At 31.2% G+C, this 12,644-nt stretch overlaps 1 protein-coding gene across 1 annotated transcript; it reads left to right on the forward strand.

The window, feature by feature from the left end:
* Window positions 1-6,501: 6,501 nt before the first annotated feature.
* On the forward strand, window positions 6,502-10,901 carry LOC105640674 (rhamnogalacturonan I rhamnosyltransferase 1). Its single transcript, XM_089715346.1, has 8 exons — window positions 6,502-7,425; window positions 8,073-8,140; window positions 8,261-8,349; window positions 8,483-8,648; window positions 8,843-9,132; window positions 9,228-9,432; window positions 9,527-9,684; window positions 10,113-10,901. The coding sequence occupies exons 1-8, from the start codon at window positions 7,116-7,118 to the stop codon at window positions 10,369-10,371; spliced, it is 1,545 nt and encodes a 514-aa protein (XP_089571472.1). The 5' UTR covers window positions 6,502-7,115; the 3' UTR covers window positions 10,372-10,901.
* Window positions 10,902-12,644: the final 1,743 nt, after the last annotated feature.

Consider the following 12,644-nt stretch of genomic DNA (forward strand, 5'->3'; position numbering starts at 1 on the left):
TGCGCAGCGACAAAGGCTAATTTGGATGCACGTGACTACTGACTTGACCGCTCTGACTACTCGATAGTGATTAGTGCAAGATCCATGAAATAGAAAAATGTAATGTTTGATTTCACTGTTTCCAAATAGTTTTTAATTAATCATTGAGTTATTTTATTCATATCTTAGCAAAGCTTTTGACTTGCTGATTCAGTGAAAATTGAATTTGTTTGTTACAAGGAGACATTTTTCTCATAATTTTTCTTCTTATGTTCTATGTAACAGCACATGTCTGATCTGATTTCCTATCTAAAAATCAAAGCTCATTTGTTTCTTTTTGAGTTTCCTGCCTTCTCCCTTTTTTTTTTTCACCTGTTCTGCTTTGTGCAGGAATCACATTGTTTGCTTGCCTCTTTGACATTTAGTTGAAATTAATAGACTTAACTCACGGTTGAATCGGTAGAAATAAATTTTATCTCCATCAGAATTTTACTTATAAATTAGAGGTTCGAGACCTAAAATCCTCATTATTGGGAGGCCGATCACCTAAAAAGTTAAAAAAAAAAAAAAGTCTGCATTTATCAAATTTTTCTTTTGTTGTGTCATATATAAATCAATGGAATATACATTGAACACAAAATTATTAACCCAATAACAAAATTATCATATTTAAGTGAAATCAGGTAAATAATGAATAACAGAATAATATCATTTTCACTCAGACTTGGGAATTAAAGAAATGAAGAGTCTAGTAGTGTTCTAGATAGGTAGCTAGAACATTAATATGCTTTTATGAGGATATGATGTGTACCAATTTCTGAGGTTCACAAAATTTAATACAGAGGCAAATTTTCCCAGTGTGATTAAGTGGTATGTGCATTAAGATTAAAATATCCAATTGGAGTGTAAAAATATGATGCTCATAATTCAAATGTCAAATCTTTCTAGTTTTTTCTTTCTGGTATTGATTGGCAATGTATTGCGTTTGAGATAGACAGAATGTTTTATCTCATGAAATGAATCCAAGAAAAATACAGTCTCAGTCATGATTTGGTTGATGGAAGAGGAAGACCCACTTCCATTAAAGATTGGATTTGAAGGTTCTACCATTTAATTGTTTGGTGTCTATTTAGAACTCGACTACCCTACAAATCTTTATGATTTTTATGCTCACCGACAATTTTAATTTCTTTATTTTAATAATTTCATTTTTCTATCATTTTCATAAAATAACAGGATTATTTTTGCTGGAAAGTAAGGATTTCAAAATTTAGAATTCTACCATGTTGGGGTGTTATTCAGGATTATTAAATTTTTCCTGAATAATAATAATAATAATAATAATAATAATAATAAAAGGTGGGAACACCGCATATTGCAAAAATAACGTGTATATATATATAAAAAAAAAAGAAAAATCACGTAAAATTTGATTATTCTATTTGTTATAATACATCATTCTCTTTAGTATGGGTCTCGTGATTGGACATCTCCCTCAGTAAAGTGTCTACCTTTCTTGTGACAGACATGATATGGTAGTTGGTTTTGTTCGTGATTAATTTTCTTTTTATGCTTTTCATTTCATTTTTTGATTTAAAAATATTATTAAGAAATAGAATATTTTAGATCTTTAATTATTTACGGATTAGATCTTTAATTATAAAAGAAAAGATAATTAATACTGTTTCAACAATAATTTTCTTATTTACATTTTTCTGAAAATACATCTCTATATTGATATTACATGCATTTTCAATAAAGCATTAAATGAATAATTATTGATAACAAGGCATATTAAATAAAGAAATATTAAAAGGGTAGCATTATTTACAGAGTTAATTCCAGAGCAGAAAATGTTTTATGCTACTAAAATCCTTTAATTTTCCTTAACAATATTAAAATCTATTTAGAAGTTTTTTTTTTTTCTGATCTCTCGTAGGCATTTGCTGATTTGATGTTTTTTGTCCTAACTAATAGAAATTCAGAAGATTGGATATTGGAGTTTGAGATATAATGAAACTTTTTCTTATCGGTTGCTAGAAATAAGGAAATGAAAAGATAAACTTTATTCATTATGCAATAACTTGAACTCGAACTCAAATCATTACTTTATATAACTTGTGGTGGTTAAGAGAATTCGAACTCAAAATCTCTCTTTCATCACGTAAATGAAAATACCAATCAGATTAAACATGATTTACTCTTATGAGTCTCCGTTAATCTTCTTCAAAGCATTGCAATTCATAATTGTTGATTTGGATTGCAATATTTTTTGTACATGCATGTGCAATCTTTATATATATATATATATATATATTAGTTCCCTTCCAAACTCAAATATCTATTACTTTAATTAAGTTGAAGTTGGAGATTAAAGATTAGTACTAATGCAAACAAACAGCTGTATTCTTAAGGTAGAATGTAGACAAATGGCCAAGAATGGCATACAAGAGATCTCTAACCAAAGATAAATATTCCACACCATCAAATATGGGACCAATCAAGATAATGAGATTAAATGCTGACTTTATGCATTTCCCCCAAAATTAATATAATACAATTTATATAAAGTGAAATTAAGTATGAAATTCAATAATTTTTACACCAACTAAACCATAAATATAAATACTCATATAAATCAGATATAAAATTTTACTGCTGGTAAATAATAGAGTTCATTGATCTTTTAGTAAATCAAGTGAATTATTTATATTCTTTTAAATAATGAAATTAGAATTCAGTTATACCTATCAAAATTTGAATTGGAATTCCCTACATTAGAAGGAAAAATATAAGTTAGCTTGGGTATATGTCCAATGGCAGTTATTATGGTTAGGCAAGAAAACCCTCATTCTCCATGTGAGGAGAAAAGAAAAGTGAGATTCAATTTAGGTGTTGTATGTCTTTTGTTGCAATGAAAGTTTCAAATTTTTTGCTTTGATTCCTTGCCATTTGTAGCAGAAAAAAAAGTACTATTTGGTTGAGTTGTGAAATCATCAACACTTGCAATTAATATTGTAATAGAGAGAGAAAGATAGAATATTTGGAGTTCACCAAAATCCAAATGTCATTCTCCACTAAATATTTTATATGCCAATAATTGAAAGTCTTTGTTTCTTTCATTACCTCATTTTCACACCTTTGAAAATATTGGATGGTTGCTTCCAATTTTTGTCTATTCATTGTTTGCATATTAATTTGCAAATATATAATTTCAAAAGTTGAAATTTATATTTTAACCCATTTTTAAGTATTCCTTTTGCTTCCACTTTGGTTCTTTTACCAAATTAAGAAAGCTAAATTATTCATAAGCTCTCCCTTTGTAAAAACGCCAATTGCCTCCAATATTTATTTTATACAAATAAGTTTTAATTAATCATTATTTTAATATATATCTATATACTGTGAATGGGGGAATTAGAGTTGGCCAACAGTTACCCTCACCTTTACTTTTAATTTTTTTAAAACTTACCATTTAAAAGAAAAAAGAATTTCTTCTATCAAGGTGTAATTTAAACCCTTTGATTTTAATTAAAAAATACTATTTGAATTCACAGATGTTATAATTTTTTACATTTCATATAATTTTTTCATATTTAATCGATACTATTAATTTTATTAACTATTTTGTACTCATTTTTTATTGTTAAATATAACATTCGACTAGAGTTTGATTGTGTGCAATTAAGTGATGCAGCTCCTGAAGCGAAAAACATACTTGATATTGATGGACCTTAAAGTTGTTGTTGGTATTATACTAAATTCTTTCAAGTTTGTAGTGAAATGGAAATGAGATTATCTCAACAATATAATATTTCAATTTAAAAATTCTAAAAGCAAGAGTAACCGATTAAAAAATGACTAACTAATCATGTGAATATGAGCTGACATGTTGTGAGGCCAACTAACTTCCGAATAAGTAACAAATTAATGGACTTTGGATAAGACTGTAAGTTGATAAATAAAAATATATCTAAAATAATAATTAACAATAATATAAGTGTCGAACATATTTGCCAAAAGCCTAAATTTTGAATTTTTTTTTCATTTAGCCAATAAAATTTGATAAAGCTCTCATGTTTTTTTTTTTTTTTTTTGACACTAATAAGCTTTTCCTTTTCAATATAACAAAAATATGAAAAAAAAAAAAAAAAAAAGGCAATGAAAGGAACATTTTGGTGTCAATGGAAAAGACGCCTGACATTGTACCGTACCTCACTGGAGAGAGGCTAAACCCTTGCACTTGTCTCGACTCCGTCTCTCCACACCCACATCCCCTTCGACCACGTGTAGTTCACTCTCTCACAATCAAGTACAAATCCAATTTTCATTGTCGGCCAGCTAAGCTTTGACGCCGGCTTTTATTCCCATAGCGTGATTGGCGCGTGACGATCTTCATCCGTGATGTTCACTTCTAGTCTTAATCAAACTTAATCTGGATCCAAGTTTTTGAACGAGCCGAGATTCTGACACCTGGCCCTACATGAAATCTTACGCTTTGTATTGCTCGACCGTTCTGACACGTACTGCCGTTAAACTCCGTCTTCACGGAGCAACCGACACTCAGACAGGAATTCACGGCTGTTCCGCTTTAGTACAATATCCACAGTTGGCTTGGCACTGTAATAAACGCTCCAATTTACTTACTGTTCAAAAAATGGATTTTTTCTTAATCATAAATATTTAAGGATAATTATTAATTTTTAAATATAATATATTAGAATTTCATTAAAAATTTCAAATTAATACAAATAGTATGTGAAAGTATGATTTTTCCTCCAAATATAAAATACAATTATTATAATTAAAATAATTATTTTTGCTAATTTAATAAAAAATCTTAATAAAAATTAAGAGATTGATAAATCTTCAAAGTGACTAATTAGACAACATGAACTAGTTGTAAATTTAATGAATATATAATTTAAATCACTAAATTCAATATAAGGACATACCACATTACAAGACTCTAAATACAAAAATCATCATTTTTTAAAAAAATTTTAACAAATTACATAATTGTCCAAATAAATCAAAATAATGCAAAAAAATAACATTCGAGAAAGTTAAAATAATTACCTTATAACAGAAAAGAAAAAACAGAACATGAAAAACGTGAAGAAAGAGGAAAAAGTAAAACAACACCAGGACAAATTAAATTAATATTTATCTATTCGGAAAAAATTATTTACATCATAAATTTATTTATTGTCAGTAAGTGTAAGTTTTATCCAACTGGATATATTGTCTTTTACCTTCCTAATTAATCAATTTTAAATTTTCTTGAAGCGACTCATAAAATAGACAAAATAAAAAAAGAAAATTATTTGGCTTACCAAAATTGTATTTCTAAAATTCATTTTAATCCAATCAGTATATCAATTTTCATTTTGTACTATTTTTTAGAATTAATCCTATAAATTACTATTTTCAACATAACATTTCATGATTCACTGCATTTATTTGTTTTGGTGTCTCTGATTTAGAGTCAGGTGAGCAGTGAGCAATTATTCATAAATCAAGTAACTATGAATACTACTTCATTTCACAAAGTTTTTAGTTAAAAATATAATAAATTTAGAGATTTATTTAAAATAACTGTGGCATTCTGTTTTTTTTTTTTTATCTGTATATATATTGCTACATTTATTTCGAAATGATATTTAGGTAAATCGTTCTAATAAAGGTGACGAATAAAATTGATCTAAAATATATTTAATTTTCTTATGATACTTTCTTTTTTCAGCGTCTCTATTTTATTTATTTTTTATCCATTCTAAATAATATGATATTTCAGATAAATATAATATATGTCCCAAATGTGGTTGAATTGATGTGATAAATTAAATCTTCAGTATTTTTAATTTAAGTAATTAATTTATATTAAACAAAATTCGTAATTATTTAATTTTGAATTTTAATAAATATTATGAATTTCTAATAATTTTTATTGTTTTAGTTGTTAAGAATGAAAATCTACATATAAAATATGTATTCACGTTAAAAAATAAATTTAATTAAAAAAAAGTTTTTTAAAAAAATTACCTTATAACTTAAAAAAAAAGTTATCTATTGATAATAATTTCTTTATGTGAAGAATAAATTTAATTAAGACAAAGAAAAATAAAAAACATGTGATGAGCAGATTTTCTTAGATCAGTATTTAACCATTGATCAAATCGACGGCGAAAGTCTAGCAATTTCTCGTGATATATTGTCGGCGTATCGACAACACAGTAAATGCCACGAATCCAACGGCGAGAACGAACCGCAAACCAACCCATTATACGGAACACTAATGAGCCGGCCATATCATACAGCCACGTGCCCTTCTTTGACGGCTCGATCAGTTGCCACGTTAAGGATGTATAATTCTGATGGGTCCCAGCGTATCTACATTTAGCTGGCGAGCATTTATTGGCCGAGAATTGTCTCAACTTAACTAGAGTGAACACGTAAACCATCGTCAACGTTAACCATGGTGTATTAAAGGGCCCAAAAAAAAAACAAAAGGATGTGCGAGTGATCAAACGGTGTACGGTTCACACACCAATTAGCTTTTATCTCAGCCACACCGCGTTCTGGTTATTGTTGTAATAATAAATCCCCCCCTCTCTCTCTCTCTCCCTTCTTTCTTGTCTTTGTGTCTGTATGCTTTTGTGAACGCCGGCGACGGTTTCCGGCGAGTTCTCACAATCTACCTCGCCGGGGAATTGACGAGATCTTAATTGAATTTGAGGTTCATTTGATTGGAATTTCTTGGAGTTTTGGAGTTGATGATTTTGGGTAATGAGAGAGTGAACTGAGGTTTTTGAAGGTAAATTGGGGAATGAATTTGTATAATTCGACAAGGAAATGGTGATATTGTTTTGATGTGTTAAATTAGAAATTTTCTTTTTGCATTGATTTTGTTTTCTCGTTCTTGATCTGTTTCTACTTTTGGCAATTTTGGATCTTGAAGATTCCGATTGGAAAAATAAGGGAAGAAGCGAAGTTTACTTATTTCCCGTTGATGTGATTGAATTCATTGCAAAATCAGGGCTGTCTGTTGCCCTTAGCAATCCTGCATTGTCAAAAAATTGAGATAAGAGGAGAAAACGACTCGTCGTTTTGAAGAGGTAAGTGTATGGAGAGAAATGTGCAGGATAGAAAGGAGTGAGAGAAAGAGTGGTGAAATTGGGGAGAGAAGAGAGAGAGAGAAGGATATGGGGATGGTTAAAGGAGTGGAGAAGGTTAAGACTATATCGAGGTCGAAAATGAAGATGTGGATGATACGCGCCACCACTTCGGTGTTGTTGTGGACATGTATTGTTCAATTGACGACGATCGGTGAGATGTGGGGACCTAGGGTTTTGAAAGGATGGCCTTCTTGTTTTTCGCATGAATCCGCCGCTGCTTTGGAGGAGAAGCTTTCCGTTTTGCCTGCTAGAGTGTTGCCACCGAAGAGTAAGTCAATCAATGGTGTTATTATTGTTTAAAATCGTACGATTTGTGTGATCGCAATGCCATTTTTTTCCCCAAACGTGATTAGAAATTTTATTCCTTCCACAGTTAGAAGAAAAAAAAAAAAGAAAAGAAAATGAGAGATTCTTATATAATTTTTATAATTCCTTATGTTATTGGCTAGATAGAAGATGCTTTTTTGGATATGATATTTGTCGCTTTCTCTCATTTTAGATTGTTTGTTTCAGCACAAGAACACACAGGATGGTTTCTTTTGGAGCTAGAAGCTTGTTATTTAGAAATGAGACATACTAGAAAGCTTATGAATTGATGAAATGTTTTGCATGTTCTGTATCTAATGAAGTGCTGATGCTGCTAGTTATCCCATTAGCAGAATATCTGCATACTAACTAGACCTTCTCTGGTGGACCATTCATTAGAAGACCTTGATTGCTTCTGATACCTTTCTTCTAGAAGCATGACATGTTTTGTGGATTGTTGCTCTTTTGTGTTTTAACTATGGAGTTATTTTCTAACTGAGCGGTTGCAGTAAAGTTTATTCATAATATTGGTGATTATTGATGCAACTTCTAAATTCAAGTTCTATATTTTTTTTTTTTTTTTTTTGGCCTTTTTTTTTTTGTGATTAGGAGTTTATAAGAACAATGGATACCTCATGGTTTCATGCAATGGAGGTCTAAACCAAATGAGAGCAGCGGTGAGTGGTTACCAAAGTGCACTTTGTCATGTTTATACAAGGATGTGTGATCATACTGTTACATTTGATGTTTCTGCATTTATTTGGTAACTAGTCTCTGTCTTTTTTCATCCTTTGCAGATTTGTGATATGGTTGCTATTGCAAGGTATTTGAATGTTACGCTTATAGTACCAGAGCTCGATAAAACTTCCTTTTGGGCTGATCCCAGGTGAGTAATTCTTGTTTTCATGCAGAATTTAAAGCTATTGAATGCTATTAGTTCAGAATATGTACAAGTGGCTTTCTCTTTTTTCATGTTCGGAATATATATTTTCATTTCTAAGAATATTTTGTTATTGCAGTGAGTTCCAGGATATATTTGATGTAGATCATTTTATTACATCTTTGAGAGACGAGGTTCGGATTTTGAAAGAATTGCCTCCTAGGCTGAAGAAGAGAATGGAACTAGGGATGACCTATACCATGGCGCCAGTTAGTTGGTCTGATATATCCTATTATCATAACCAGGTTTGTACTTTGTCATTATTTCCTCTGTGGTTTATACCAAAGTTGCCACACGTTACTCTGAAACATACTCCATCTAGCTTAAATTTATAACATCTGATCCATGTCCATGTTCGGCCTTTCTATACTTATGTGTTTGTTATTATATCTATGTATATATTTTTTTACTTAGTATTTTCTGTATTTGCTCTTTGCAGATTCTCCCTTTGATACAGAAGTACAAAGTTTTACATCTTAATAGAACTGATGCTCGACTTGCAAATAACCATCAACCTCTGGAGATCCAGAAATTGCGCTGCCGAGTAAATTTCGGTGCTTTGAGATTCACTTCTCAGATAGAGGAGTTGGGTAAAAGAGTTATAAAGCTTCTTAGGCAGAATGGTCCATTTTTAGTACTCCACCTGAGATATGAAATGGACATGCTGGCATTTTCTGGCTGCGCTCAAGGTTGCAACAATGAGGAAGTAGAAGAATTGACAAGAATGAGGTGTGCTATGCAGATCTCTGTGTTCTATTTGGCATTAATATCCTGAAATGTTAATCTAATAGTCATTCTGTCACTTGATTTTCTTATATAAACAGATATGCTTATCCTTGGTGGAAAGAGAAAATAATAAATTCTGACTTAAAACGAAAAGATGGATTATGCCCTTTGACACCAGAGGAAACAGCTCTTACACTGAGGGCGTTAGACATTGATCCAAATATTCAAATTTATATTGCAGCAGGTGAAATATATGGTGGAGAAAGAAGAATGGCAAGTCTTGCTACAGCTTATCCAAAACTGGTTAGTAGATTGAAACTGTTGTCATCTGCTTATAACCTTTGTACTTTTCGGGGCTTTCCTTTATTAATGGATGACTTATCGGTTCTTCTTACAGGTTAGAAAGGAAACACTGTTAGAACCATCAGACCTTAGGTTTTTTCAAAATCACTCATCCCAGATGGCAGCATTAGATTATCTTGTTTCATTGGAGAGTGATATTTTTGTGCCCACATATGATGGAAACATGGCTAAAGTTGTTGAAGGCCATCGGAGGTATATTTCCGCTACTTCATCAACAGCCCCCTTCCCCACCCCCAAAAAGTAGATTATTTTATCATTTTAAACTAATTTAGTGATTTTCTTTGGCTTCAGATAAATAATTTTTGGAATTCAAATTCCTTCCAGTTTTAAGATCCCAAATTTTCTGTCTCAATCAGAAGACTAATTTGTGTATGCCCCTAAATCCAGACAGAGTTCTTTATTCTGGCTGTGGATCTATTAACAAACTTAGACTCTTTCTCTTATTTGAAATCTATGGTCTTCTTTTTGTTGGTTTTTGAAACATTGTTATGTCAATTGACTTAGATTTCTAACATTTCTCCTAATGTGGTTTGATCTGACCTATTCCCTTCTCCTTCTCCTGTCCTTTATAAAATTGGTAATAATCTATTATAACCTCTGTTTGTCCAATGCTTCTTCAGGTTCCTTGGGTTCAAGAAGACAATTTTACTAGACAGAAGGCTTTTGGTTGATCTGATAGACAGGTACAGTAATGGGTTGCTGAGCTGGGATGAGTTCTCTTATGCTGTGAGAGAAGCACATTCAAATCGGATGGGGAACCCGACAAAGAGATTGGTGATCCCAGACAGGCCAAAGGAGGAGGATTACTTCTATTCGAACCCAGAAGAGTGCTTACAGCCATCAGAAGAAGATATATTGGATCCATTGAGGAGCACGTGACAGTTACTTAAGGAGATCGTGATATTGATCCAAGCATTCTCCACAGTGCTAGTAAAATTCTACCACAGATCAACGGGATGACTCTCTACACAAGAAGGAATAGTGATAAAGGAAGATTGTGTGATAAAGAGGCAATCGAGAAGATTATAATGGGTTGGTAAACTTCAAGAAAGCCTGAGATTATATGATCTATGTGGAGCGGTTTTAGTATGCTGTCATCTTTTAGTATATGCGAATAATCCAATTCATGTATAGAAGCTACCCTGCCATTACAGGGTGATGTTAAATCAACAGAATCGGGTTGTACACAGAGGGATATGCAAATATAGATGTGGGTCTACCAGAAAAATGTGGCCTCAAGGAAGGTTTACTCCTTCATCCTTCCATTTTGTATTTTTTTTTTTTTTTTTTTTTTTTCACTTGGTTCGTTCGTTTTTATGATATAATGTGAGTTTCTAGCAAATGTCAAATCTTTAAACATTTCTGTTCACATACCTACTGAGATGATGATTGCCTTTCTCTCCTTTTAACTGTCGGGTCTTGTTTTGGAGAAAAATTTATTGCCTACCAGGTAAACAGTACTGTATCCTCGATTTGTCTTGATTCTTTTGTCACTGATATAGTAAATGGATATCTCTATTCGAAACAGAATGATTAAGGGAATCATTAGTACATTGTTCGTTTCTGGTTTTCTCTCATGGGATGACTTGTTAAGAAGGGAGCATATGGTTGTCTGTTGCAAACTAAGGAATAAGAATCAGACCAAACAGAAAGATGGTTTTTATGAAATGAAAATATTCAATATTAAATATTCGGCTAACCCAAATAAAATAGTGTTTGACAATGATATTTCTGTTATTCCTTTATATAGTTTAGAAGATGGAAAAAGATCGTGGTGAGGAAATGGTTTTGTTTCCATATAAAATGCATGTCACCCGTTGCTCTGATTAGTTGGCTTTCCAAATGCTGAAGTATTTTTGGAATTAACTTACAAATTCTGCCAAAACAGACTGGCAATCCTCTGATTACTTGTTTTTTTTTTTTTTTTTTTTTTTTTTTTTTTTTTTGGAAAAACCGGAAAGAAAGTATTATTATTATTATTATTATAAAACAAGAGCAATAGAGGTAGAGTAATCGAGTACAACCAAAAACATGTAAGATCGGTTTAGAAGAAAACTTAAGGGAAGGAGAGTAACCCACTGGCAACAGCTGCGCCGTGGTGCTAAGGTTTCTTTGCGGCGAGTTTCCGCTCAACAAATAAGATCTAGTGTATAGACCCATCTTAATGTAGAAAATGTATCAGATCTCTATTGTGCTATGCCACTTCCACGGATTTGAACTTGCAACCTAAGGTGAAGCTTGATTTGTAATGTAATGTAATGAACAATACAGTTGCTTTTAGGTGGGGTCCAGAATCTTGGTTATTTTATTAAAAATGTTGTTTGCTGTTAGCTAAAGTCCTAAACACTCAAAATAATTTGACAAAGTGATTTCCCAACGACAATGACATGTTCTTGTTTTTGATAAGAAGGATTAAAGGGATTTAATGATAGAAAAACAGTTGTTAGTCAATTCACAGTGATTAATTATGTGATAACCCAATAATATCCTTTACTACTAATGAAGAACCAGGGGAAATCCTCATAGAACACGAGGAATTCGTGCATTTCATTGATAAAATTTTCATTTTTTATGATATCTATTTTATTAATTAATTTTAATTTTAATTTAAAAGTGAAATATATATATATATATATATTCAAATGAATAGTTTTTATAAAGTTTTATTTCTTTAGTTTATATTCTTTACTCACAAAATTAAACTAGCAGAATGGTATTCAAAGGATTTATAATTTTCTTTTGAATCAAATAAAATTGTACAAAACAAAAATATGATTTGTTTTGTTGAATAATAAAATTATAAATGGAATTGGTCTGGGAATAGTACATTAGTGGAGTGACAACAAATGAGAGTCATTGATCAAATAATTAACCTGTTGCTTTCACCGTAGATTAAGCAACACAAGAACAAAAAGAGAAAAAGATATTGCTTTCACATCCTATCATAATGCTGTAAAAGTCCAGTCATGCTTCATTCATTAGTAAAAAGGAAAAACAACTCCTTCAGTCAAAGAGAAAATTTTATTCCTTTATGATCCTATTTTAACTTTCAAACTCTAATCAAAGTCTAAGAGAACATAATGTTTCTATGAAAGAAGAATCATTCAAAGGAAAGACCAAAACCATATTTCTATGTCTAGAAATAAGGCGTT

This window comes from Jatropha curcas, chromosome 10 (genome assembly GCF_041381405.1).
Source record: "Jatropha curcas cultivar XTBG-Jc1 chromosome 10, XTBG_Jcur_1.0, whole genome shotgun sequence".
In the NCBI taxonomy this organism is placed as follows: Eukaryota; Viridiplantae; Streptophyta; class Magnoliopsida; order Malpighiales; family Euphorbiaceae; genus Jatropha; species Jatropha curcas.